Source organism: Felis catus, chromosome B1 (genome assembly GCF_018350175.1).
Source record: "Felis catus isolate Fca126 chromosome B1, F.catus_Fca126_mat1.0, whole genome shotgun sequence".
In the NCBI taxonomy this organism is placed as follows: domain Eukaryota; kingdom Metazoa; phylum Chordata; class Mammalia; order Carnivora; family Felidae; genus Felis; species Felis catus.
In genome coordinates, this window is record NC_058371.1 from 141,752,636 (window position 1) to 141,776,719 (window position 24,084).

General features: G+C 37.7%; 1 protein-coding gene across 3 annotated transcripts in view; it reads right to left on the bottom strand.

Annotated features, from left to right (window-relative positions):
- Positions 1 to 2,039: 2,039 nt before the first annotated feature.
- MRPL1 (mitochondrial ribosomal protein L1) overlaps positions 2,040 to 24,084 on the bottom strand; it is a 98,500-nt gene continuing 76,455 nt past the window's right edge. For all 3 annotated transcript variants that reach the window (XM_019829331.2, XM_003985258.6, XM_006931041.5), the window contains exons 8-9: positions 12,855 to 12,936; positions 2,040 to 2,232 (exon numbers count right to left, since the gene is read on the bottom strand). In XM_019829331.2, the coding sequence (XP_019684890.1) occupies positions 2,114 to 2,232; positions 12,855 to 12,936 (201 nt within the window). In that variant the 3' untranslated portion in view covers positions 2,040 to 2,113. The remainder of the gene's footprint in view (positions 2,233 to 12,854; positions 12,937 to 24,084) is intronic.

Genomic DNA, 24,084 nt, shown 5'->3' on the forward strand with positions numbered 1-24,084 from the left:
TCACAAAGGCACCTTTCTAAGACGTAATTAAGACTCCTAGCCATACCATACCTTTTAACCCAGTAATGTCACTGCAAGGAATAGAGAGGAAAATAAATTACAAATCCAAAGCATTATAAATAATAGAGGAGGGGGATCTGAAAGTGAGTTAAATGCCCAACAATTAAGAAATAATTCCATAAATTATAGCATCAACAGGATGGAGTATTATTCAACCATTAAAATGATGCTTTCCCTATAAGACTTTAATTAATATGGAAAAATGCTTACTTTATAGCATCATGTGTATGTTCTGTCTCTCTCTGCCAACTGAAAATGGAGAGCACCAAAATATTCATGCTGGTTATCTTTGAGCAGTAGGATTATGAGTAGACTTATTTTTTATGTTTATTAGTGTTTCTAAAACTTTCAATTATAAGAGCATACTTAATCTACTAATCAGAAGAAAATCTACAAACATAGTAATAGAGCTTCTACTCTGAATTAGGATCTCTAAATAATGATTAATCAGTAAGTTTTCAAAAGACAGTAATTGGGGAAAACAAGTAAATACCTTTTTCTCTCCATCCTAACACTACTCTTTTCTCACACCACTCCTTCTAACCCTTTTATTTCTACTTTCTCACATCCACTCTGCCATAACCCCATAACTTAGAGATACCAAGACACTGAAGTATAATTCTTCAATATTTTAAAAATTTTAAAGTGTTCACATAAATAGGTTGATTTATCTTTTAAGATATATAAAAAGGAGGTACCATACCCCAATGGTTAAGAGAACAGGCTTTAAAATCACACAGATCTAGGTGTGAGTCTTAGGCTAGGGGAGCTCACATAGGTTTCAATTTCCTTACCTGTGAAGTGGGAGTACCAAACCCCCCTCACCGAACCGCTATGAGGATGAAATGAGATAGTGCAGTAAAGGCATAAGATGGTAGGTGGGCACTCAACAGAAGGTAACTGCTGTTACTATTTTGTAGTTACTGTTAACTTTTGTAGTTACTGTTTTTGGTAAACAGCCTTTACATTTTAATTTTCCTGTGGGGGGAAAAAAAGCTTAACGGGGTACAGTGATTGCTCATGGTCATTTGGACTTCTCTGACAACTTCCACTTCAAAAACAATTTGGGAGACCTACATGATGCTGCCAAAATATTCTTTACGAAGTGAAGATCCCACCAATGAATTTATCAATGCTACTATTTCATGAAAGAAGCAGCATTTGAACATCCGTTAAAAATAAATAAATAAAAAAGTAGAAGATAGTCTCTGAGTGAAGGAAATCATTCCAAAGAAAGGACAGTGGGCAACTGCATGCCAAAATTATCCTTACGTTTTTGATGTTTTCACCTACCAGTAAATACTTAGAGATCAACACCAGTTTGCAAACTGACACTTGGTGAAAGACACTTAACTTTCTAGCCCGATTCTTCTCCATTAAATGAAATTGTTCTATCTACATCATGGGCTGTTCAGTCAACAAACACTAACCAAACCTATTACTTGCTATTAAGCAAAGGAATGCAGGCTCAAATGAGATTAAGTGTATGAAAACACTATACACTGCATATACAGCACAAAGCACCATAAAATTATACACTACTGTTACTACAAAAAACCACAAATATTATAAATTAATTCCTAAAAGAAAAAACCTTTCCCACCTACATTTTAACATCTTAGTCATTTTCTATATGCATGCTATCACAAATGATATTTAGAATTTTTAGAAAAAACACTTTCCTTACTTTTTCCATAGAAAATAGACGTATTTAGGATATAGCTCATGACTCTGCCATTCTCTGTCCTATGCAAATTGAGAATATTACTTTTCCCTCAGAATGGTATGACTCTCAAGGGAAAGCTATTAAGCTAGAAATTTCTGCTACAATTACCAGTGTGCAGAATCCAAATTCTAAGGAAGACAATTTAATATAGGTTCAGACAGAGAAAATTTTTTCTTATTTTTGAAAGTGTTGTAAGATTTTTCCAAGTGTTAAAATCAAGTATGATGATTAAGAAATAACAAGACACCAAATGTAGAAATTATACAGTTTTATAATTGTCTCCATTGCTTCTTAATCCACTGAAAATAATTTCACAATATAACATTTTTAGGCATCTTCTTTGTTATTTTCTTTGGTTTCTACTTCTTTAGGCAACAATGGCTCGATCTTTAGTAACAAACCTTCACTTGTTGAAGTACGAAGGAAAGCTCGTACCACAAAAGGTCCTGGAAACAAAGACAAGAATCAACTTTTATTTTTCTCCACAGATACATAATGAGCAGATATAAACATACAACAACAAACCTTATATAACTCATGTTATATTTTCCACTTGAAAAGTACTGATATTACTGAACTAAGATTTTGAATTATAAGGAACACAAGATCATTTGTTTTCTAGAGTAGAAGACAAACTAAAGAAACTCCAGCATATTAGAGATTTACCCTTGAAACTACATAATCTATAATAATTCATTTCTCTCTTCCAGAAGATGATCACCTAGAATTTATTTTACTGCAAAGTCGAAAATGAAGGGAGCAGGTGGTGATATTTACATGTGATGGCAATATTCTAAATATTTATTTGAAATATCACAGATGCTATCTCTGTGTTACTAAACATTTAGTAAAATTCCCTAAAAATGAAAAAGCTTTTCATAAGAACAATTAAGAGACTTCATTTAAAATGGCAAAGCAAGATAGAGACAGTTCAAGATGGCAGCATAAGAAGATCCTTAACTCACCTCTTCCCACAGACACAGCATATCTACAGCTACATATGGAATAAATCCCTCGAAAAAGTCCTGAAAACCAGATGAGCAGTATCTCCACAACAAAGGATAAAAGGGCTGCATCAAGACAAGTAGGAATGGCAGAGACAACACTGTCTGCAAAAACCCCACTCCAGGCAAGGCGACCGAAAATCGGGAGGTATCTCAAAAATACAAAACTCTTCCCTGAGGACAAGGGCTTTGTTCCCCAAACTAGGCACCCCAACCACTGTGCCCTGTATCAGACAGATGAGCTCCCAAAACATATGGCTTTGAAAACCAACAGAGTGCATCCAAGAGAACCACAGAACTGGAAAGAACAGGGAACTCAGTGTTAAAGGGCTCACACATAAACTCATTCCACAACCTGGTGCAAAAGAAGCAGTGTGAAAAGCACTAGGCCATATGTGAAGGAAACCCACTTATTAATCTTAAAACAACTGCTGGAAAGAAGAAACCTGTTGAAACTTTCTTTGGGGATAAGAGTGCATTTTTGCCATCTCATTCAACCTTGCTAATGCCAGTGCTGGCAGGAGCCATGCTGGCAATCCTACTCTAACCTATCAGCGCCACCGGGCATGCTCTGCCCCCTTTCCATGCCACATCCAGAGCACAGCTGGTGGGCAACCTTGCTGTGGGGCAGCCAAACTGCAACCAACCAGGTGAGCAACCCCACCCAATAAGGCAGCCTGTTGCACAGGCAGCCAGTTGAGACCCAACCCACCCCCTCATTCCTACCATACCCGTGCCATAGACAGACAAGTACCCCACACCCGTCCCCACCCTCCCCGCACACAGCTGGCAGGTGCGTGAAGCCCACACAGGGGATACCTTGAGTACCAGGCTCTGGTGGCTGGGGGATTACACTTCTAAGCCCCACAGAAAATCTTGTATACAGGCCACTCCTGATTGGGAGAGGTAGCTGTTTCAATACATAGAAACACACAGAATGAGGCCAACTTAGGAGATAGAGGAATATGTTCCAAATGAAAGAACAAGGCAGAACCTGAGAAAAAGACCTTAATGAAATGATCATAAGTAATCTGCCTGACAAAGGGAGCAAAGTAACAGTCAGAAAGATGCTCACTTGGGGGAAAGCATGGATGAACACAGGAGAACTTCAATAAAAAGACAGAAAATATATGAAAGTACCAAACAAAAATCACAGAACTCAGGAATAAAATAAGTGAACTGAAAAATACATTGGAGAAGCTCAACAGCAGACTGAATGAGAAACAGATCAGCAACCTGGAAGACAAAGCAATGGACTCACTCAGAGAAGGAAACAAAAAGAAAAAAGAACTTTAAATAGTGAAAATAGCTTAAGGAACACAGAGGACAACTTCAAGCAGAGTAATATTCTCATTATAGGGGTCCCAGAAAGAGAAGAAAGGGGCAGAAAACTTATAAAAAAGAGAAAAATAACTGAAAACCCTAACTTGAGGAAGGGAATTGACATCCAGATCCAAGGTCAGAAAGTTCTAAATAAGATGAAACCGAAGAGATTCACACTAATTAAAATGTCACAAGTTAAAGACAGAATCTTAAAAGCAGCAGGAGAAAAACAACTTGATACATACAAAGGCAGCCCCATAAGGCTATCAGCAAATTTATCAGAAGAAACTTTGCAGGCAAAAGTGACTGACAGAACATATTCAAGGTGCTTAAAGGAAAATATCTACAACCAAGAACACTGTACCTAGCAAGGTTATCATTCAAAATAGGAAAAGGGATAAAAAGTTTTTGAGATAAGAAAAAGGTAAAGGAATTCATGATCATTTAATCAACCCTACAAGAAATGTCAAATGGAATTCGAGCTGAAAGGAAGTAGTACTAATGAATGACAAGAAAACATACTTAGTAAAAATGTCACTGGAAAATGTAAGTATATTGTAAAAGTAGTGCATTTACTCACTTATAAAACCAGTATAAAAGTCAAAAGACAAAAGTAATAAAATTAAACCTATATTAGTTAATGACACCAAAAAGTGTTAAAATGTACATCAAAACCATAAAACACAGGGGATGGAATAAAAATGTAGAGTTTTGGAATGAGTTTCAATTAAGTTGCTACCAGATGAAAACAGACTGTTATATACACAGAATGGTATATGTGAACCTCACGGTAACCACAAAGAAAAAAACTTATAGCAATATAAAAAGAAAATGAGAAAGGGATCTAAACATAACACTAAAGAAAATTATTAAGACCAGAAAGAAAAGAACAGAGAGGAACAAGGAAAAAAGCCAGAAAACAATTAACAAAATGGCAATAAGTACATACCTATCAATAATTACTTTAAACATAAATGGTCTAAATCTTTCTTTTGTTATTTTTTATTTTTTTTTTAATGTTTATTTATTTTTGAGAGAGAGAGAGAGACAGAGTGCGAGCAGGGCAGGGGCAGAGAGAGAGGGAGACACAGAATCTGGAGCAGGCTCCAGGCTCTGAGCTGCCAGCACAGAGCCCAATGCAGGGCCGAAACCCACAAACCATGAGATCATGACCTGAGCCTAAGTTGGACTCCCAACTGAGTGAGCCACCAGGTGCCCCTAAATCTTTCAATCAAAAGACACAGAGTGGCTGAATGGATTTAAAAAAACAAACAAACAAAAACAAGACTCATCTATACACTGCCTATAAGAGACTCAGCTCAGAAGTAAGGACTGAAAGTAAAGGGATGGAAAAATATATTCTATGCAAATGGAAACAAACTGACAAAAAGCTGATGTAGCTAAATTTATTCAACAAAAAATACTTTAAAACAGACTGTAATAAAAGACAAAGAAGGGTATTACATAATGATTAAAGGGTCAAACTGGCAGGAAAATATAGCATGTATAAATATCTATGCACCCAACATAGAGGCACCAAAATATATAAAGCAAATATTAATACACCTAAAAGGAGAGACAGCAATAGTAGGGGATTTTAACACTCCACTTACATCAATAGATAGATGATCTAAACAGATAATCAATAAGGAAACATCACCCTTAAACAACACATTAGACCAGATGGACTTAATATATTTACACAGAAAATTCCATCCAAAACAAAAACAAAAAATAAAAACCACATTCTTGTCAAGTGCACATGGGACATTCTCCAGGACATATCACAGATTAGGCCACAAAGCAACTCTCAGAGTATTGAAATAGTATCAGGCATCTTTTCTGACCACAATGTTATGAAACTAGAAATCAGTTACAAGAAGACTGGAAAAAAACACAAAAACATTAGAAATTAAATAACATGCTACTGAACAACCAATGAGTCATCAAAGAAATAAAAAGGAAAAATCAAAAATACCTAGAGACATATGAAAACAGATACAACATACAAAAACCTATGGGATAAATCAGAAACGGTTAAAGGAGAGAAGTTCATAGCAATACAGGCCTACCTCAAGAAACAAGGAAAATCTTAAATAAACAATCTAACTTTAAACAGAAAGTAACTACAAAAAGAACAACAAATGAAATGCAAAGTTAGGAGAAGGAAAGAAATAGTAAATATCAGAGGGGAAATAAATGAAATAGAGAATAAAAGGACAATAGAAAAGATCAATGAAACTAAGAGCTTGTTATTTGAAAAGATAAACAAAATTAACAAACATTAATTAGACTCACCAAGAAAAAGAGAGGGTGGGCTCAAATAAATAAAATCAGAAATGAAAGAGAATTACAACTGATACCATAGAAATACGAAGGATCATAAGAGACTACTATCAACAATTACATACCAACAAACTGGACAACTTAGAAAAAATTATTAAATACCTAGAAACAAACAACTTCCAAGATTGAATCAGGAAGAACAGAAAAATCAGAATAGACTTATAATAGCAAACAGATTGAATAAGTAATCAAAAACCTCCCAACAGACAAAAACCCAAGATTAGCCAGCTTAGCTGGTGAATTCTCACAGACATTCAAAGATTTAGTATCTAGCCTTCTCAAACTCTCCCCAAAACACTGAAGAAGATGAGAGAATGCTTCCAAACTCATTTTATGAGGCCAGTATTATCCTGATACCAAAATTAGACAAGGACACAACAAAAAAAGAAGAAAATTACAGGCCAATAATCCTGGTGAACATGTATGTGAAAACCCTCAACAAAATATTAGCAAACCAAATTCTAAAATACATAAAAAGAATCACACACCATGATCAAGTGGAATTCATTCCAGGATGAAAGGATGGTTCAATATGTGCACATCAATGTAATACAGATTAACAAAATGAAAAACAAAAATCATACGATTACTTCAATAGATGCAGAAAAAGCATCCAACAAAAGTCACATCCATTTACAATAAAAACTTTCAACATAGTGCTTAAAGAGAGAACGTACATACCCCAACGTAATAAAGGTCATATACAAACCCACAAATAATATCATAATCAATGGTGAAAAGTTGAAAGCTTTTCCTCTAAGCTCAGGAACAAGACAAGGATGCCCACTCTCCCTACTATTATTCAACATAGTATTGGAAGTTCTAGTCATAGCATTCAGGCAAGACCAAAATAAGGCATCCAAATAGAAAAGGAAGATGTAAAATTGTCACTTTTTGCAGAAGATATGATATCATATATAGGAAGAGCCATAAGACTACACCAAAAGACAGTTTGAACCAGTGAACAAATTCAATAAAGTGTCAGGGTACAAAATCAATAAACAAAAATCAGTTGTTTGTATACACTAACAACAAACTATCAGAAAGAAATTAAGAAAGCAATCCCATATATTATTGCATCAAAAATAACAAAATACCTAGGAATAAATTTAATAAAGGAGGTGAAAACTTAATACATGGAACACCATAAGATGGTGATGAAAGGAACTGAAGATGATACAAAGAAATGGATATTCCATGTTCATGGATTAGAAGAATTAATATTGTTAGAATGTACATATTACCCAAAACAGTCTACAAATTCAAAGCAACCCCTATCAAAATTCTAGTGGTATTGCTCACAGAAACAGAACGAATGATTCTAAAATTTGTATGGAACCACAAAAGACCCTGAACAGCCAAAGCAATCTTGAGAAAGAACAAAGCCAGAGATACCAAGCTTCCTGATTTCAAAACTATACTACAAAGCCACAGTAAGTTAAAACCATATGGAATTAACATAAAAGACATATGGGTTCATGGAACAAAATAGAGAACCCAGAAATAAAGCCACACATATATGGCCAATTTACAACATAAAAGGATACACAACAGAGGAAGGGCGGCCTCTTTAATGAATGGGCTTGGGAAAACTGAACAGCTACATGCAGAAGAAGGAAATCAATACCTCCTACCACATACAAAAATTAATTCAAATAGATTAAAGACTTGAAGGTAAAACCTGAAACCATAAAACACGAAAACACAAGTGGTAAGCCCCTCAACATCGGTCTTAGTAGGTTTTCTGGATGACTCCAGAGGGCAACAACAACAACAAAATAAACAAATGGGACTACATTACACTAAAAAGCTCTGCACAGCAAAGGAAAGCATTCAAAACAAAAAGGCAACCTAGTGAATGGAAGAAGGTATTGGCAAATCACATATTTGATAAGGGGTTAATATCCAAAATTTTATAAAGAACTCATATAACTCAATAAAAGAATAAATAAATCCAATTTAAAATTGGGCAGAGACACTCTCACCACTGTTGTTTAACATAGTGTTGGAAAGTTCTAGCATCAGCAATCAGACAACAAAAGGAAATCAAAGGCATCAAAATTGGCAAAAATGAAGTTAAGTTTTCACTTTTTGCAGATGACATGATATTATAAATGGAAAATCCGATAGACTCCACCAGAAGTCTGCTAGAACTGATACATGAATTTAGCAAAGTTGCAGGATACAAAATCAATGTACAGAAATCAGTTGCATTCTTATACACTAATAATGAAGCAACAAGAAGACAAATAAAGAAACTGATCCCATTCACAATTGCACCAAGAAGCATAAAATACCTAGGAATAAATCTAACCAAAGATGTAAAAGATCTGTATGCTGAAAACTATAGAAAGCTCATGAAGGAAATTGAAGAAGATTTAAAGAAATGGAAAGACATTCCCTGCTCATGGATTGGAAAAATAAATATTGTCAAAATGTCAATACTACCCAAAGCTATCTACACATTCAATGCAATCCCAATCAAAATTGCACCAGCATTCTTCTCGAAACTAGAACAAGCAATCCTAAAATTCATATGGAACCACAAAAGGCCCCGAATAGCCAAAGGAATTTTGAAGAAGAAGACCAAAGCAGAAGGCATCACAATCCCAGACTTTAGCCTCTACTACAAAGCTGTCATCATCAAGACGGCATGGTATTGGCACAAAAACAGACACATAGACCAATGGAATAGAATAGAAACCCCAGAACTAGACCCACAAACGTATGGCCAACTAATCTTTGACAAAGCAGGAAAGAATATCCAATGGAAAAAAGACAGTCTCTTTAACAAATGGTGCTGGGAGAACTGGACAGCAACATGCAGAAGATTGAAACTAGACCACTTTCTCACACCATGCACAAAAATAAACCCAAAATGGATAAAGGACCTGAATGTGAGGCAGGAAACCATCAAAACCCTAGAGGAGAAAGCAGGAAAAGACCTCTCTGACCTCAGCCGTAGCAATTTCTTACTTGACACATCCCCAAAGGCAAGGGAATTAAAAGCAAAAGTGAATTACTGGGACCTTATGAAGATAAAAAGCTTCTGCACAGCAAAGGAAACAACCAACAAAACTAAAAGGCAACCAACGGAATGGGAAAAGATATTTGCAAATGACATATCGGACAAAGGGCTAGTATCCAAAATCTATAAAGAGCTCACCAAACTCCACACCCAAAAAACAAATAATCCAGTGAAGAAATGGGCAGAAAACACGAATAGACACTTCTCTAAAGAAGACATCCGGATGGCCAACAGGCACATGAAAAGATGCTCAACGTCGCTCCTCATCAGGGAATACAAATCAAAACCACACTCAGATATCACCTCACGCCAGTCAGAGTGGCCAAAATGAACAAATCAGGAGACTATAGATGCTGGAGAGGATGTGGAGAAACGGGAACCCTCTTGCACTGTTGGTGGGAATGCAAACTGGTGCAGCCTGTCTGGAAAACAGTGTGGAGGTTCCTCAAAAAATTAAAAATAGACCTACCCTATGACCCAGCAATAGCACTGCTAGGAATTTACCCAAGAGATACAGGAGTACTGATGCATAGGGGCACTTGTACCCCAATGTTTATAGCAGCACTCTCAACAATAGCCAAATTGTGGAAAGAGCCTAAATGTCCATCAACTGATGAATGGATAAAGAAATTGTGGTTTATATACACAATGGAGTACTACGTGGCAATGAGAAAGAATGAAATATGGCCCTTTGTAGCAACATGGATGGAACTGGAGAGTGTGATGCTAAGTAAAATAAGCCATACAGAGAAAGACAGATACCATATGTTTTCACTCTTATGTGGATCCTGAGAAACTTAACAGAAACCCATGGGGGAGGGGAAGGAAAAAAAAAAAAAAAAAAGAGGTTAGAGTGGGAGAGAGCCAAAGCATAAGAGACTCTTAAAAACTGAGAACAAACTGAGGGTCAATGGCGGGTGGGAAGGAGGGGAGGGTGGGTGATGCGTATTGAGGAGGGCACCTTTTGGGATGAGCACTGGGTGTTGTATGGAAACCAATCTGACAATAAACTTCATATATTGAAAAAAAAATAAAAATAAAATTGGGCAGAGAATCTAGACATTTTCCCATTTCATGGCCAACAGGCACCAAAGATGCTCAACATCATTAATCACCAGGGAAATGAAAATTAAAATCACAATGAGTTATGACCTCATACCTGTCAGAATGGCTATTATCAAAAATAACAAGTGTTGGCAAGGATGTGGAGAAAAAGGGAACTCTCATGCACTGTTGGTGGGAATGTAAATTTGTGCAGACCCTGGAAAACAGTATGGGGATTCCTCAAAAAATTAGAAACAGACAACCATATGAGCTAGCAATTCAACTTTTCAGTATTGATCTGAAGAAAATGAACACACTAGTATCAAAAGATATATGCACCCCTATGTTCCTTGTGGCATTATGTACAATAGCCAAGATACGGAAACAACCTAAGTGACCATCTATACATGAATGAATAAAGATGGGGGGTACACACATACACACACACACCACAACAGAATACTACAAAACTATTCAGACATATTAAAGAATGAAATCTTACTATTTGTGACATTAATGGACTTGAGGGTATTATGCTAAGTGAAATGAGTCAGAAAGACAAATATCAATGATTTCACTTATAAGTGAACTCTGAAAAAACAAAACAAACTGACAAAATCAAACCAAACCCAGTCTCATAGATACAGAGAACAGAGTGGTGGTTGCCAGGAGGGGAAGGGTATGAGGGGAGGGGGCAAAGTGGGTGAAGGGGATCAAGAGATACAAACATTCAATTATGAAATAAAGAAGTCATGGGGATGTAATGTACAGCACAAGGGATACAGTCAATAATGGTCTATTAACCTTGTATGGTGACAGATGGTAACTAGACTTATGTGGTGATCAATTTGCAACATATACAAATGTTGAATCACTACGTTGTACACATGAAAAAAACAATATTGTAGGTCAATTACACTTCAATTTAAAAAATGACAAAAGAGTATACATTGGTTTTTGAGATTTACTGTCCATCATTCCACTCCTGTGACAGCCTCAGAAGATCCTATACTGAAATCAAACTGCTCTGTGGAATATAAGAATGCGTACACATACAATTACTAAGTACTATGGCCATATCTATGACAGCAGAATTAACAAATGAGGTATTTATTCACCAGTGTGTTTAACTCCCAAAGAGATAAAAAAAAAAGCTTAAGATTGTGTTTTAATTATACACTTGGTTATAAAACTAAACCTGACAGAGTCCTATAAGGCTAAGTCTATAAATGAAGAGTCTATAGTGTAATGAACACTTTTTTTGGCTGCAACCAGCCAGGAGAGAAATATGCACAGACTATGCACAGCACATAATGGAATAATAAGGACACTGTAGGTGTTCCTAGCCTATTAAACAGCTTCCATATCTCAATCAAGTTTCACTGCTCTCCATGAATCACTGTTTGTAAGAAATGTCTCTCAGGACATAATTAAAAACTTTGTTCTTTTCTAATGTAAGTAAGATTAAGAAAGACAATTGCTAATGCCAGTGACAAAGTGAATGGTCTGGACTCAAAATATTTCATAAATGATTTTAGTTTCTATTTAACACTACTGTAAGTTTAAGGTGATCAGTTACAGTTTTCTTTCAAAGTTTATTACATTTAATGATAGAAATAATGTGGGAATTTACAAAGATTTCATGATATGTTTCTTATTCATGTTAAAGAGGTCTCTTATCCAAACAACTACAGCAACATGTTAATAAGGTAATTAGGAATCCTTTGGAGAATTAAATTTTATTTATTTAGGGGCGCCTGGGTGGCGCAGTCGGTTAAGCGTCCGACTTCAGCCAGGTCACGATCTCGCGGTCCGTGAGTTCGAGCCCCGCGTCGGGCTCTGGGCTGATGGCTCAGAGCCTGGAGCCTGTTTCCGATTCTGTGTCTCCCTCTCTCTCTGCCCCTCCCCCGTTCATGCTCTGTCTCTCTCTGTCCCAAAAATAAATAAACGTTGAAAAAAAAAAAAAAAAATTTTATTTATTTAATCCCTGAAAATACTACTGCTGTTGTATATTGTACTTGCATATCAGCTTGACTGTTTTCTTAGTATTTTACACTTTTTTAAAGTTTATTTATCTATTTATTTTTAGAGAGAGAGAGGCAGGGGGTGGGGGCGGCGGGGTGGGGGGGAGAATCCCAAACAGGCTCCATGCTGTCAGTACAGAGCCCGATGAAAGGTTCAATCCCATGAACCATGAAATCATGACTTATGCCAAAATCAAGAGTCGGATGCTTAAACAACTGAGCCACCCAGGCACCCCAATATTTTACATTTCTAAAGAAACACAGAGCTATAGGGAAGTCTACCCAAGCAAACCACTCACCCAAACTGAGTGGTCTGTGCTTACAAACTTCACTGATAACTGCTTGCAGATTTGCCACTATCTGGTCACTTGGCATATCGAGCTGAAAGAAAAGGATATGTAACATTAATAATGTGAAAGTGAGAAGACAATACAACTTTTAGCAACTGCATCAGTATTTATTTTAGGGAGTGTCTTTCAAATATTCAACTAATGCGAACTATTAAAAGACCTTACTCTGAAAGAAAAAGTTTCTGTAACTCTTCTTTTAGAATGCTACATTCACATGTCCTTACATGTCAAGACTTAATTATCTTATGGAACATGTCATAGTAAAGTATTTTGAAGTTGTTCTACTTGAGACTCCTTAATTTCCAAGTAATTTCCCCAAAGCACATCCTGAGACAGAATATACCATCCCCTGATCCCTACTCCCAGGGAATTAGTGATATTTCCTCTTGAAGTTTTTTTATTAATTTACTTTTACAGGAAACTAAGAAAACGTTTAGAAGTTCATGCTTTCAGGAATACAAAATAAAACTACTTAACACACACACTCACACATCACATATCTGATACAGAGACATTTTCAGTATGCTATGGTAACACTCTATGTGGTAATAATTACCCCACTACTCAACAAAAATTACAGTAAGTAAATATATACTGAACAAGCACTACTCATAAAACTCCAAAACCTAGCTCCTAAATTTGTAAAGTCCCTGTGTTTATCATTCAAATTCAATGCATGTCACTCTTCTAAAATACACTACTTAAATTAGTTATATTCCATCCCAGTGTTTAAAGGATTTTAAGCTTTGTCAAATGAATCAATTTTTTAAAATTCGTGTAAAACTCATAATAGCATAACTGGCAAAAATCACATGGTAACAGTTCAAGTTCAAGCAAGGTTTCTGTTTTCCAACGACTCTGAGACCATTGCAAGAAATGTGCTGGGTAATAAGCATAAAGAGAATTCCTCATGAAAAAATTATTCTCATTACCAACAGACAACATTTATTTGACACTCACTTGAACATGATGCAATACCAAACTCTAAATGAGAAGGTTTGGACATTATTGGAGGAATTTTCACTTTATGCCAATCCTTAAGTGGGAGTTCTAATAGGAAAAAAAAAAAAATCAAGCAATGCTCAATTCACCTTCTGAAGTCCACAGAATTTACAGATTTTAATCTGCAGCGAATCAAGTAGTTCACTGGCAGAAAAGGCACCTTACATTTGCTATGTTAAAAATCAAATCAGTCATTGAAAAAAATTAAAAGAAATGGGGTGCCTGGGTGGGTCAGTCGGTTAGGCATCTGATTTCGGCTCAGGTCATGATCTCGCCATTCGTGAGTTCAAGCTGTGCATCTGGCTCTGTGCTGACAGCTCAGAGCCTAGAGCCTGCTTCCAATTCTGTCTCTCCCTCACTCTCTGACCCTCCCCCGCTTGTACTCTGTCTCTCTCTCTCTCTCTTAAAAATAAACATTAAAAAAAATTTTAAATCAAAACAAAAACCTTATTCTCCACATTAATCAAATTGTCCTTTTTATCATCTACTGAAGTAACAGTTACGGCTCTAGTAAGTTCGTTCACCCTTTGTTAAAGACCTACAGCTACCTTAAATTTGGGAAAGTAATAGATACAAGAAAAAGCAAGATGTCCAACATATTTTTTTTACTATTTAATAACTATTAAGTTATGCTCTACATTGTTATACTATCTATAATACACTAAACTCAACTATACTTTCTGTAGACTTATACTGCCTACAGTAAGCTAAAATAAAATGCTACACAAACGCAACATGTGCTTTAGAAATACAAAACAAAGACTTCCTCAGCAACTTTCAGAACTAGGATACCTTCAATGATTTCATTAAGTTCTAAAATATGTAAAAAGGTTTTTAAACATAGTTTACATTTTTGTCCAAATTTTAGCACCTCTAATCTTTAGTACTGTATCCTCTGTGGAATTTTAAAATATATTTATAACCATAACACTTCATTTTACCTTTTCTTTTAGATATTACACAAAATTATGAAAAATTATATATATATTATGAAATATATATTATATATATGATTTACATAATAACTGTTGTTTTTTTTTAATTTCTTTAATGTTTATTTATTTTTGAGAGAGAGACAGAGAGACAGAGCATGAGTGGGGGAGGGGCAGAGAGACAGGGAGACACAGAATCCAAAGCAGGCTCCTGTCTTTGAGCTGTCAGCACAGAGCCCGACAAAGGGCTCGAACCCACAAACCGCAAGATCATGACCTGAACTGAAGTCGGCTTAACCAACTGAGCCACCCACGCATCCCTAACTATGATTACTTAATTGGCTACTGATGCTAAGATAATTATGGACCAAAAAAAAAAAAATGTATGCATGCATGAATTTTATCAAAACTTGCACAGGAAATGTACTTGGGCTGACAGTAATCTAGAGAGAACTCAGGAAAGCAACATTTGCAAGCTTCTCTACCAATATCTCAGTTACTCTGCACTTCCATGGTGCTCTCATACAATATTCTCATGCAAAAAGGCAAGGATGAACCATTTTGAGGAGATGGTATTATCTGTTAGATTCTCAGTATCAGAGCATAAGACTTGGTACAGCAGGAAAGAAAAAAAAATGGGACTGGTGGACCTTGACTATGGTAAGCACTGTATTTGCATATGTGCATATGTGTGTATTTGAATAATAGTTACAATATTATCTATGTTTAGCTAAAGACTGTTTACTATAGGGCAAGACAGTTATTCCTCATTCTGTAGCACACATGGTGTCAAGAAATGAAAATTCTGAATCCTACTTCTGCTTAACATCCCTCCCTTATTATGTCAGAAATAATTCCCTAAGCAGACTAGAAGGAAGATTTACCAAAGATGTTTGGGTGGAGGTGAACTCTGTGACTCTCTTTGCTTTAACTATCAGATTTTCATCTTTCCATGCAATTCCTAACCTGTCTTCATGAGTTTCTACAATTATGAGAAACTAAAAATCTGCTGTTCCTGACCATTTTTTAACCCTTTGAGATGCAGATGTATGCAAGGCAAACTGTATTCATGAAAGTGTCTAAGGCAACGATTTTTTTTCCAGGTTTTTAAATTCCAATTGGTTAATGGGGCACCTGGGTGGTGCAGTCGGTTAAGCGTCCGACTTCAGCCAGGTCACGATCTCACGGTCTGTGAGTTCGAGCCCCGCGTCGGGCTCTGGGCTGATGGCTCAGAGCCTGGAGCCTGTTTCCGATTCTGTGTCTCCCTCTCTCTCTGCCCTCCCCCGTTCATGCTCTGTCTCTCTCTGTCCCAAAAATAAATAAACGTTGCAAAAAAAAAAAAAAATTTAAAAAAATTAAAAATAAATAAATAAATTCCAATTGGTTAACATCAGTGTAATACTAGTTTCAGGTGTAGAACTTAGTGATTCATCACTTACATATAACACCCAGTGCTCATCTCAACAAGTGCCCTCACTTAATGCCCATCACTCATTTAGCCCATCCCCTCCCCCCAACTCCAGTCCAGCAGTCCTCAGTTTGTTCTCCATAGTTAACAGTCTGTTTTCTGCATTGCCTCTCTTTTTCTTTCCCCTATGCTCATCTGTTGTTGTTCTTTTTAAATTTTTTTTTTAACATTTATTTTTGAGAAACAGGGCATGAGCAGGAAAGGGGCAGAGAGAGGGAAACAGCATTAACAGCAGGCTCCAGGCTCTGAGCAGTCTCTACAGAGCTCAAAGTGGGGCTCGAACCCATGAACCATGAGGTCATGACCTGAGCTAAAGTCAGACACTCGACCTACTGAGCCACACAGGTGCCCCACTTGTTTTAAGTTCCACAAATGAGTGAAATCACATGTGACTGACTTATTTCACTTGGCATAATACTCTCTAGCTCCATCCACATCCTTACAAATGGCAAGATTCCATTCTTTTTGATGGCTGAGTAGTATCCCATTGTGTGTGTGTGTGTGTGTGTGTGTGTGTGTGTGTGTCTGTATATGTACACATCTTCTTTATCCATTCACCAGTCAATAGACATTTGGGCTCTTTCCATAACTTGGCTATTGTTGATATGCTGCTGTAAATATCCAGGTGCATGTATCCCTTCAAATCAGTATTTTTGTATCCTCTGGGTAAAACCGGCTAGTGCAATTGCTGGATCAAAGGGTGGTTCTATTTTTAACTCTCTGAGGAACCTCCATGTGTTTTTCAGAGTAGCTGCACCAGTTTGCATTCCCACCAACGGTGCAAGAAGGGTTCCCCTTTTTCAGCATCCTTGTCAACATCTATTTCCTGTGTTGTTAATTTTAGCCATTCTGACAGGTGTGAGGTGATATCTCATTGTGGTATTGATTTGCATTTCCCCGACGATGAGTGATGTTGAGCATCTTTTCATGTGTCTGTTAGCCATCTGAATGTCTTCTTTGGAAAAATGTCTATTCATGTCTTCTGCTCATTTTTAAAAAAAAATATTTATTTTTGAAAAAGAGAGAGAGAGAGTAGGGAAGGGGCAGAGAGAGAGGGAGACAGAATATCTGAAGCGGACATCGTGCTGACAGCAGAGAGCCCAATACAGGGCTCAAACTCACAAACTGCAAGATCATGACCTAAGCCGAAGTCAGGCGTTTAACTGACTGAACCACCCAGGCACCCCATCCTCTGCCCATTTTTTAATTGGATTGTTTTTTGGATGTTGAGTTTGAGAAGTTCTTTACAGATCTTGGATACTAACCCCTTACCAGGTATGTCATTTGCAAATATCTTTTTCCATTCCAAAGTTTGCCTTTTGGTTTTGTTCACAGTTTTCCTTCCTGTGCAGAAGCTTTTTATCTTGATGTAAGTCCCAGTAGTCTGTTTTTGCTTTTGTTTCCCTGGCCTTGGGAGATGTATTAGATCCCTGGCTGTGACCTTTTCTTATTTTTTCTTTTGAGACAAATTCCTCCATCTTGGCATTTCGTCTCTGTCTTCTGTGTATTATGAAAGCCTGTAATGTTTCCTGATCCTGAGAGTAATGACTTTATGAAGAAGAGGGAATCTAATTTTCAGGGCCTAGCACTTCAAGAAGTGTCTCTGGCGTGTGCTGCGTGCACTCTGCTGCTGTGTTATGGCTGCTCTATCCCTCAGGTCAGTCCTCTCTCTGCAGAGTTTCTCCTTGGCTGCAGTGGGGAGCATTTGGACCTTAGCCAGAAATGTGGCAAGTTTTAACTAGGTGTGCTCTAGTCAGCTTGCTAAAAGAGACCTGATGCCATTTCTACTAGACTTGAACTTTTGCAGAACTCTATGGTCAGCAGACATAGTGGGTGTGGGGGCTTGTGCTGGTCTTCTCGGGGAGGGGGTCCCACTGGCACCAGTCGTTAGGCAAACTTACCCCAGCAGAGCGCAGGGTGGGCGGGACTTGGTGTTCAGCAGGTTAGGCAGCCAATGTTGGCACTGTGCTGTTTACTGAAGTTGGTTTATGCTGAGGGGTTGGGGGAGTGAAATGGTGCCCACCAGTTCTTTTGTCCCTGGACAGGCAATGCCACCTCTCACAGATGCGCTCCAAAATGTACTCACAGTCCCTCCTCACTCCTTGGGTGATCTTCAGATTGCACAGCTTGCCCTGGGTTGTTTGCCTGCCTCCACTCCAGGAGTAGGACAGCATCCTCAGGTCTTTATTACAGCCAAGCCTGGGGACCTTTGAAAACTCCAGTCTTGGAGCCCCAGTGGCTGCAAAAACTCAAAATTCACCCCCTCTCCTTTTCCCAGGCAATGGCTTTGGGGAAGTGTTCTTGTATTTATCCCTGTGTGTTCCACTCTCTCTCTCTCTGGCCTTTCTCCACAACCAGGACTCCCTCCCCTCTGCAGCACCCTTGATCAGATACATTTCTCTCCTAAACCAGGTCTCCACACTTCCTACCTTCCTCCAAGCAGCCTCTTCTCTCCCTCAAATTGTGGAGTTTGTTCTATCAGTCCTCAGGTCAATTTCTTGAGTATTCAGAATGATTTCAGAATTACCTAGCTGTGTTCAAGGAGGACAAGGCAAGCCTAGGGTCCTCCTATGATGCAACCATCTTAGCTCCATCTTAACTCCGCCCCGCCCAAGCAATGACTCTTAAACTTTTTTGGGTCATGAAACCTCACTCCAGAAAACTGCACACAAGCACACAAAAAAATTACCCTATGCTTTCACAGGCTTCATGGATTATCTGATTAAAAGAAAGGGAAAGAGAAAAGAAAGGCTTCTGAAAAAAGTGTGTCAGCTAAAAGGGATCCCTAGTCACACTTCTGAGAACTGCTAGCCAAAAGGTAAGTCTTAAAATATTTTGGGAGACTAAGGACTACAGTGTAGGAAAATAATCTGACTGAATTTTTTACCTTTTACAGAGGATAAAAAGAAAATACACACACAAGCAAAATACATATACGTGATTTTTAAACAATCACATGATCCTCCTAAAGTGGCCAACTACTGTCACTATAAATGTTCTGACAGCCTCTAAATGTATGATCATCTCTAAGTGGAAACTGTAAAGAGGACTGCTCCTTTGGAAAGCACTTGTTAGAACATCTGGCCTCCCAAATCTCTTCCAAATGCAATGTTCTAAGATTCTGCAGATGGGCCAATCCTCTTAATCACCATGACTCCTTACAGTCTAAACCAACGAAAGGAAGATAATCTGTGTGTCCTCTATACAACATTAAGGAAAGTAATAATAATAATAATTGATTGATTGAGCAGCTCTATTTATTGAGTACATTCTCTGAGCCAAGCTCTATTCTAAGCATTAAACATTCTCATTCATTTCTCCTAAGAATCCTTTGAAATAGGAACTACTGCAATTGCTCTCTTACCATTAGAAACTGAGACCTAGGGGGCTCCTGGGGGGCTCAGTCAGTGGAGTGTCTGACTTTTGATTTACGCTCAGGTCATGATCTCGTGGTTGGTGGGACTGAGTTCCACGTCAGGTCTGTGCTATCAGCCTGCTTGGGATTCTCTCTCTCTCTCTCTCTCTCTCTCTCTCTCAAAATAAATAAAAACTTTAAGAAAAAGAAAAGAAAAGAAACAGACTTGGAAAACTTTGTTAACTTATCCAAGTGCACATACCCTGGTAAGAAGTGGCTCAGCAGCTACGTTCATGAGCTCTAAAGGCAGAGAAATGTAAATCTGAACCCCATTTCCTCTACCTTGTGACCATGGACACAGTTTTTAAGTGTTGGTAATTCTTACGAAAGATGAAGTATAAGTTTTGGGAAAATACAAAAGGAGTTTGTTATAAACTAAGAGCTGAAAAAGAGGAAACTAAGTGAAATACTTAATGGAAAAGAATATGCATTTAAGTGGGAAAAATATGAATTTTTCTTTCTGCCAAATGAATCCTTTACTACCCTCCAAGCTTTTAGGTGGTTACACCCTATCATTCAGCAACCTTCTCTTGGCCCCCACTCTGTCCATCATCATCCTGGAAGCTAGAAACAGAAAGATGAGTAAGAATCAAAACTTGCCCTCAGGGAGCTTAGAATCTGGTCACTAAAATACAACATCACAGGTGACACTCTAACTATATGAACAACGTTCTACAAGGGCACAGAGGAAGAAGTGATGGACTTTGACAGAGAAGGCTACCCAAAGAAGGTGATACATGGGCTTAAAGATTAAGTTAGTCTTAAAAGATGAAAAGTTTTGAGGAACAATGAGGATCTTCCAGGCAGAAGGAGTAGCATGAGCTAATGTGATAACAAGGTAGAACAGGTTACCATTAAGTGACTCATTATATCTAGGCCTAGGGTTGCAAACTCAAACTCAAATGCCTACAGTGGCCAGACCAGGTAATGTGCAGGATTGAAGAGGCCTAGGTTTGAGTGCATATGTCTACAACACCTGTGTGACACAGGCTGTGCAGAGGTGGATAGCAACACTCCATATGGAGGAGATAGTAAGCTACTCGACACTAATAAACTGTTACACTGAGGGCTGTGGGTCCACTGTTACCAGAATCCCTGACTTGTCAAGAACCAGAAATCTGAAGTTCTTTGTGATATTATCTAGCTTTTAAATGCTGATTCAAGAAAACAAAACCACATCTAGGCCCAATAAAATAAGTTTGGGGACCTAATTCAGCCTGTAAGCTGCCAATTGGTAACTCCAGACTTTAGCCTGCCTCCCTGAAAATAGCAAGAAATGCTAAATTTGAAATTGATGTAGTGATTCGAGACTACAAAGAGATGTGAATATAAAGATTTTATTTAGAACTGCGAGCAGTGAGAAGCTATACAATGTTTCTTAGCAGACAAATGGTATATCTGATCAATGTCTTACAAAGAATTCTAGAGGAAGGGTATGTGTAAAACAGTTGGCAAACTTTCTCTGTAAATGGTCAGACGGTAAATATTTGGGGCTTTGCAGGCCAAACAGTCTGTGTTGCAACTACTCAATTCTGCTATTTTAGCAAGAAAGAAGCCATAGACAATACACAAATGAATGACTGCACCTGTGTTCCAACAAAACGCTACTTACAAAGACACGTGGAGAGCTAGAAATGGTCCCCAGGCCAGTTTGCAAACCCCTGATGTGGAAGACAGACTGAAGGATGTTTGAGGAAGTGAATGGGCAAAAAAAGCCATTAATTTTTGTGCAATGAAAAAGATTTTTGTTTTGTTTGGTTAACAGAAAGCTTTATCGGGTGTTGAGAGATTTTTGGTATTCTACTATGTATCCCTCTACTATGCAGATGAAGCAAAAAAAAAAATGTTTTGTCAGGCTAAGAATTGCATTGCCATTTAAAGTAACAGTAGGGAAAATGCTTAGCAACTGTTTTAACAGCTGTTGTAAGCTTAGATATGTGTTTGGAAGAAGATGTTGCACGGGGCTTTTCTGGAAGTTTCTTCAGGACTGATTATCAGGTCCTAAATATGAAAGCAAAAAAAGGCATTTAATACCCTATATTCTAAAGAAAGATACCAACAATTAAGGCCGCCAAAAAGGTGCTATTATAATCAACACCTACCTAAGTAGAAGCAGGCCAAGTGAGGGGAGGCAAGGTTCCAAGAAGCTACTCTGTGGAGATGGGGGGGTGGGGGGCACCTGTCAGAAGAGGAGACTAGTGGGCTGAACATGTGGTATTAAAGACCTCAAACCAATAAGGGCTGGCCAGAGAAGCAGCAATGATCAAGTGGGGGCAACAAATTCAGGCAGATAAGCAGAGGCATGTGCCTTTCCTGCCTTAATACCCCAGGGTAGTCAGGCCTGAGAAACAGATTGGGGCAAAGTATCTCAGAAGTGAATCAAGTCATTGCAGAACTCTAAGGTCTGCAATGAATGAGTGAAGACTTCATAAGCCCTCCTCACATCAGATCACATGAACAATAAAAACCTGGTTCCAAACTGAGCAAGGGAAATCTTTGCATGGGAGATTAGAGTGCTGAACTGCATCAGACTGCACTTGTAATTACTGACAGTCACTGGAAACTATGAGATCTATCTAATGTGCCAGGGAAGGGAACACAGAAAGGAAATCATACCCATGGCACAATAAGAAAATGGAGGAAACTATTCCATGTTTGTATCCCACTAAATTCAGACTTCAATAGTTATAAATTTATACATACTACTTCTATACATATGAAAGATATGTCAAGATTAAAAAGCAGTTAAATTGGCCTTTTTTTAGGTGTACAGTTGCACACATTGTAACTCACACATACAATTGAGTGACCACCATAATACAGGATACAGAAAAAACTTCCTGATGTGATCTCTTAGCTACTGCTATCCTCGCAAACCCTGATATGTCACTATATAGTTTTGTCTTCTCAAAAATGTCATACAAATAAATAACAGTATGTAACCTTTCCTCTTTTCTTTCCTCTGTAATTTTTTAAAAACTGTGCTGAAAATACAAAAAATTTACCACTGTAATTATTTTGAAGTATACAGTTCAGTGGTATTAAGTACATTCTCATTTTTGTGCAACTCTCACCACCATCTACCTCCAGAACTTTTTCCATCTTTCTTGTCTAAAAGTAGGGCACCTGTCGATGGATGAATGGATAAAGAAGATGTGGTGTGTGTGTGTATATATATATATATATATATATATATATACACACACATACACACACAATGGAGTATTACTCGGCAATCAAAAAGAATGAAATATTGCCATCTGCAACTACGTGGATGCAACTAGAGGGTATTATGCTAAATGAAATTAGTCAGAGAAAGACAAAAATCATATGACTTCACTCATATGACTTTAAGATGCAAAACAGATGAACATAAGGGAAAGGAAGCAAAAATAATATAAAAACAGGGAGGGGGACAAAAACATAAGAGACTCTTAAATATGGAGAACAAACAGAGGGTTACTGGAGGGGATGTGGGAGGGGGGATGGGCTAAATGGGAAAGGGGCATTAAGGAATCTACTCCTGAAATCATTGTTGCACTATATGCTAACTTGGATTTTAAATAAATACATAGATACATAGATACATAGATACATAGATACATACATATATACATATATACATACATACATACATACATACATACATACATACATGAATAAGGGGTGCCTGTGTGGCTCAGTCAGTTGAGCAGCTAACTCTTGATTTTAGTTCAGGTCATAATCTGACAGTCGTTAGATCAAGCCCCGCAGCGGGGTCCACATTAGGCGTGGAGCCTGCTTGAGATTCTCTCTCTCCCTCTGCCCCTCTCCCACTCACGCTCTCTTTCTCTCAAAAAATTAAAACTGTGCACCCATTAAACACTATTTTCCCCATTCTCCCTTTCCCCATCCCCTGGCACACTTTAGAGACTTTGCATGTTCAGTTCCAGAACCACCACAATAAAATGGAATATTGCAATCAAGTGAATCACCGTTCTACTGTCTGTCTCTATGAACAGGATGGCTCTTGGTAAGTGGGATCATAGAGTATCCTTTGTCAACTGGTTTACTTCATTTAGCGTAATGTCTCCAAGGTTCATACATGTTACACATAGCATGTGTCAAATTTCCTTCCTTCTTAAGACTGAATAACATTCCATGGTACATACAGACATACCTCATTTTCTTAAGCTTCACTTTATTGTGCTTTACAGACACTACATTTTGAAAGTTTGTGGCAACCCTATGTCGAACAAGTTAATTGGCACCATTTTTCCAACAACATTTACTCAATTCATGCCTCAGTCATATTCTGGTAATTCTCACAATAGTTCAAACTTTTTCATTATTATATTTGTTATGGAGTCAATCGATGCAGGA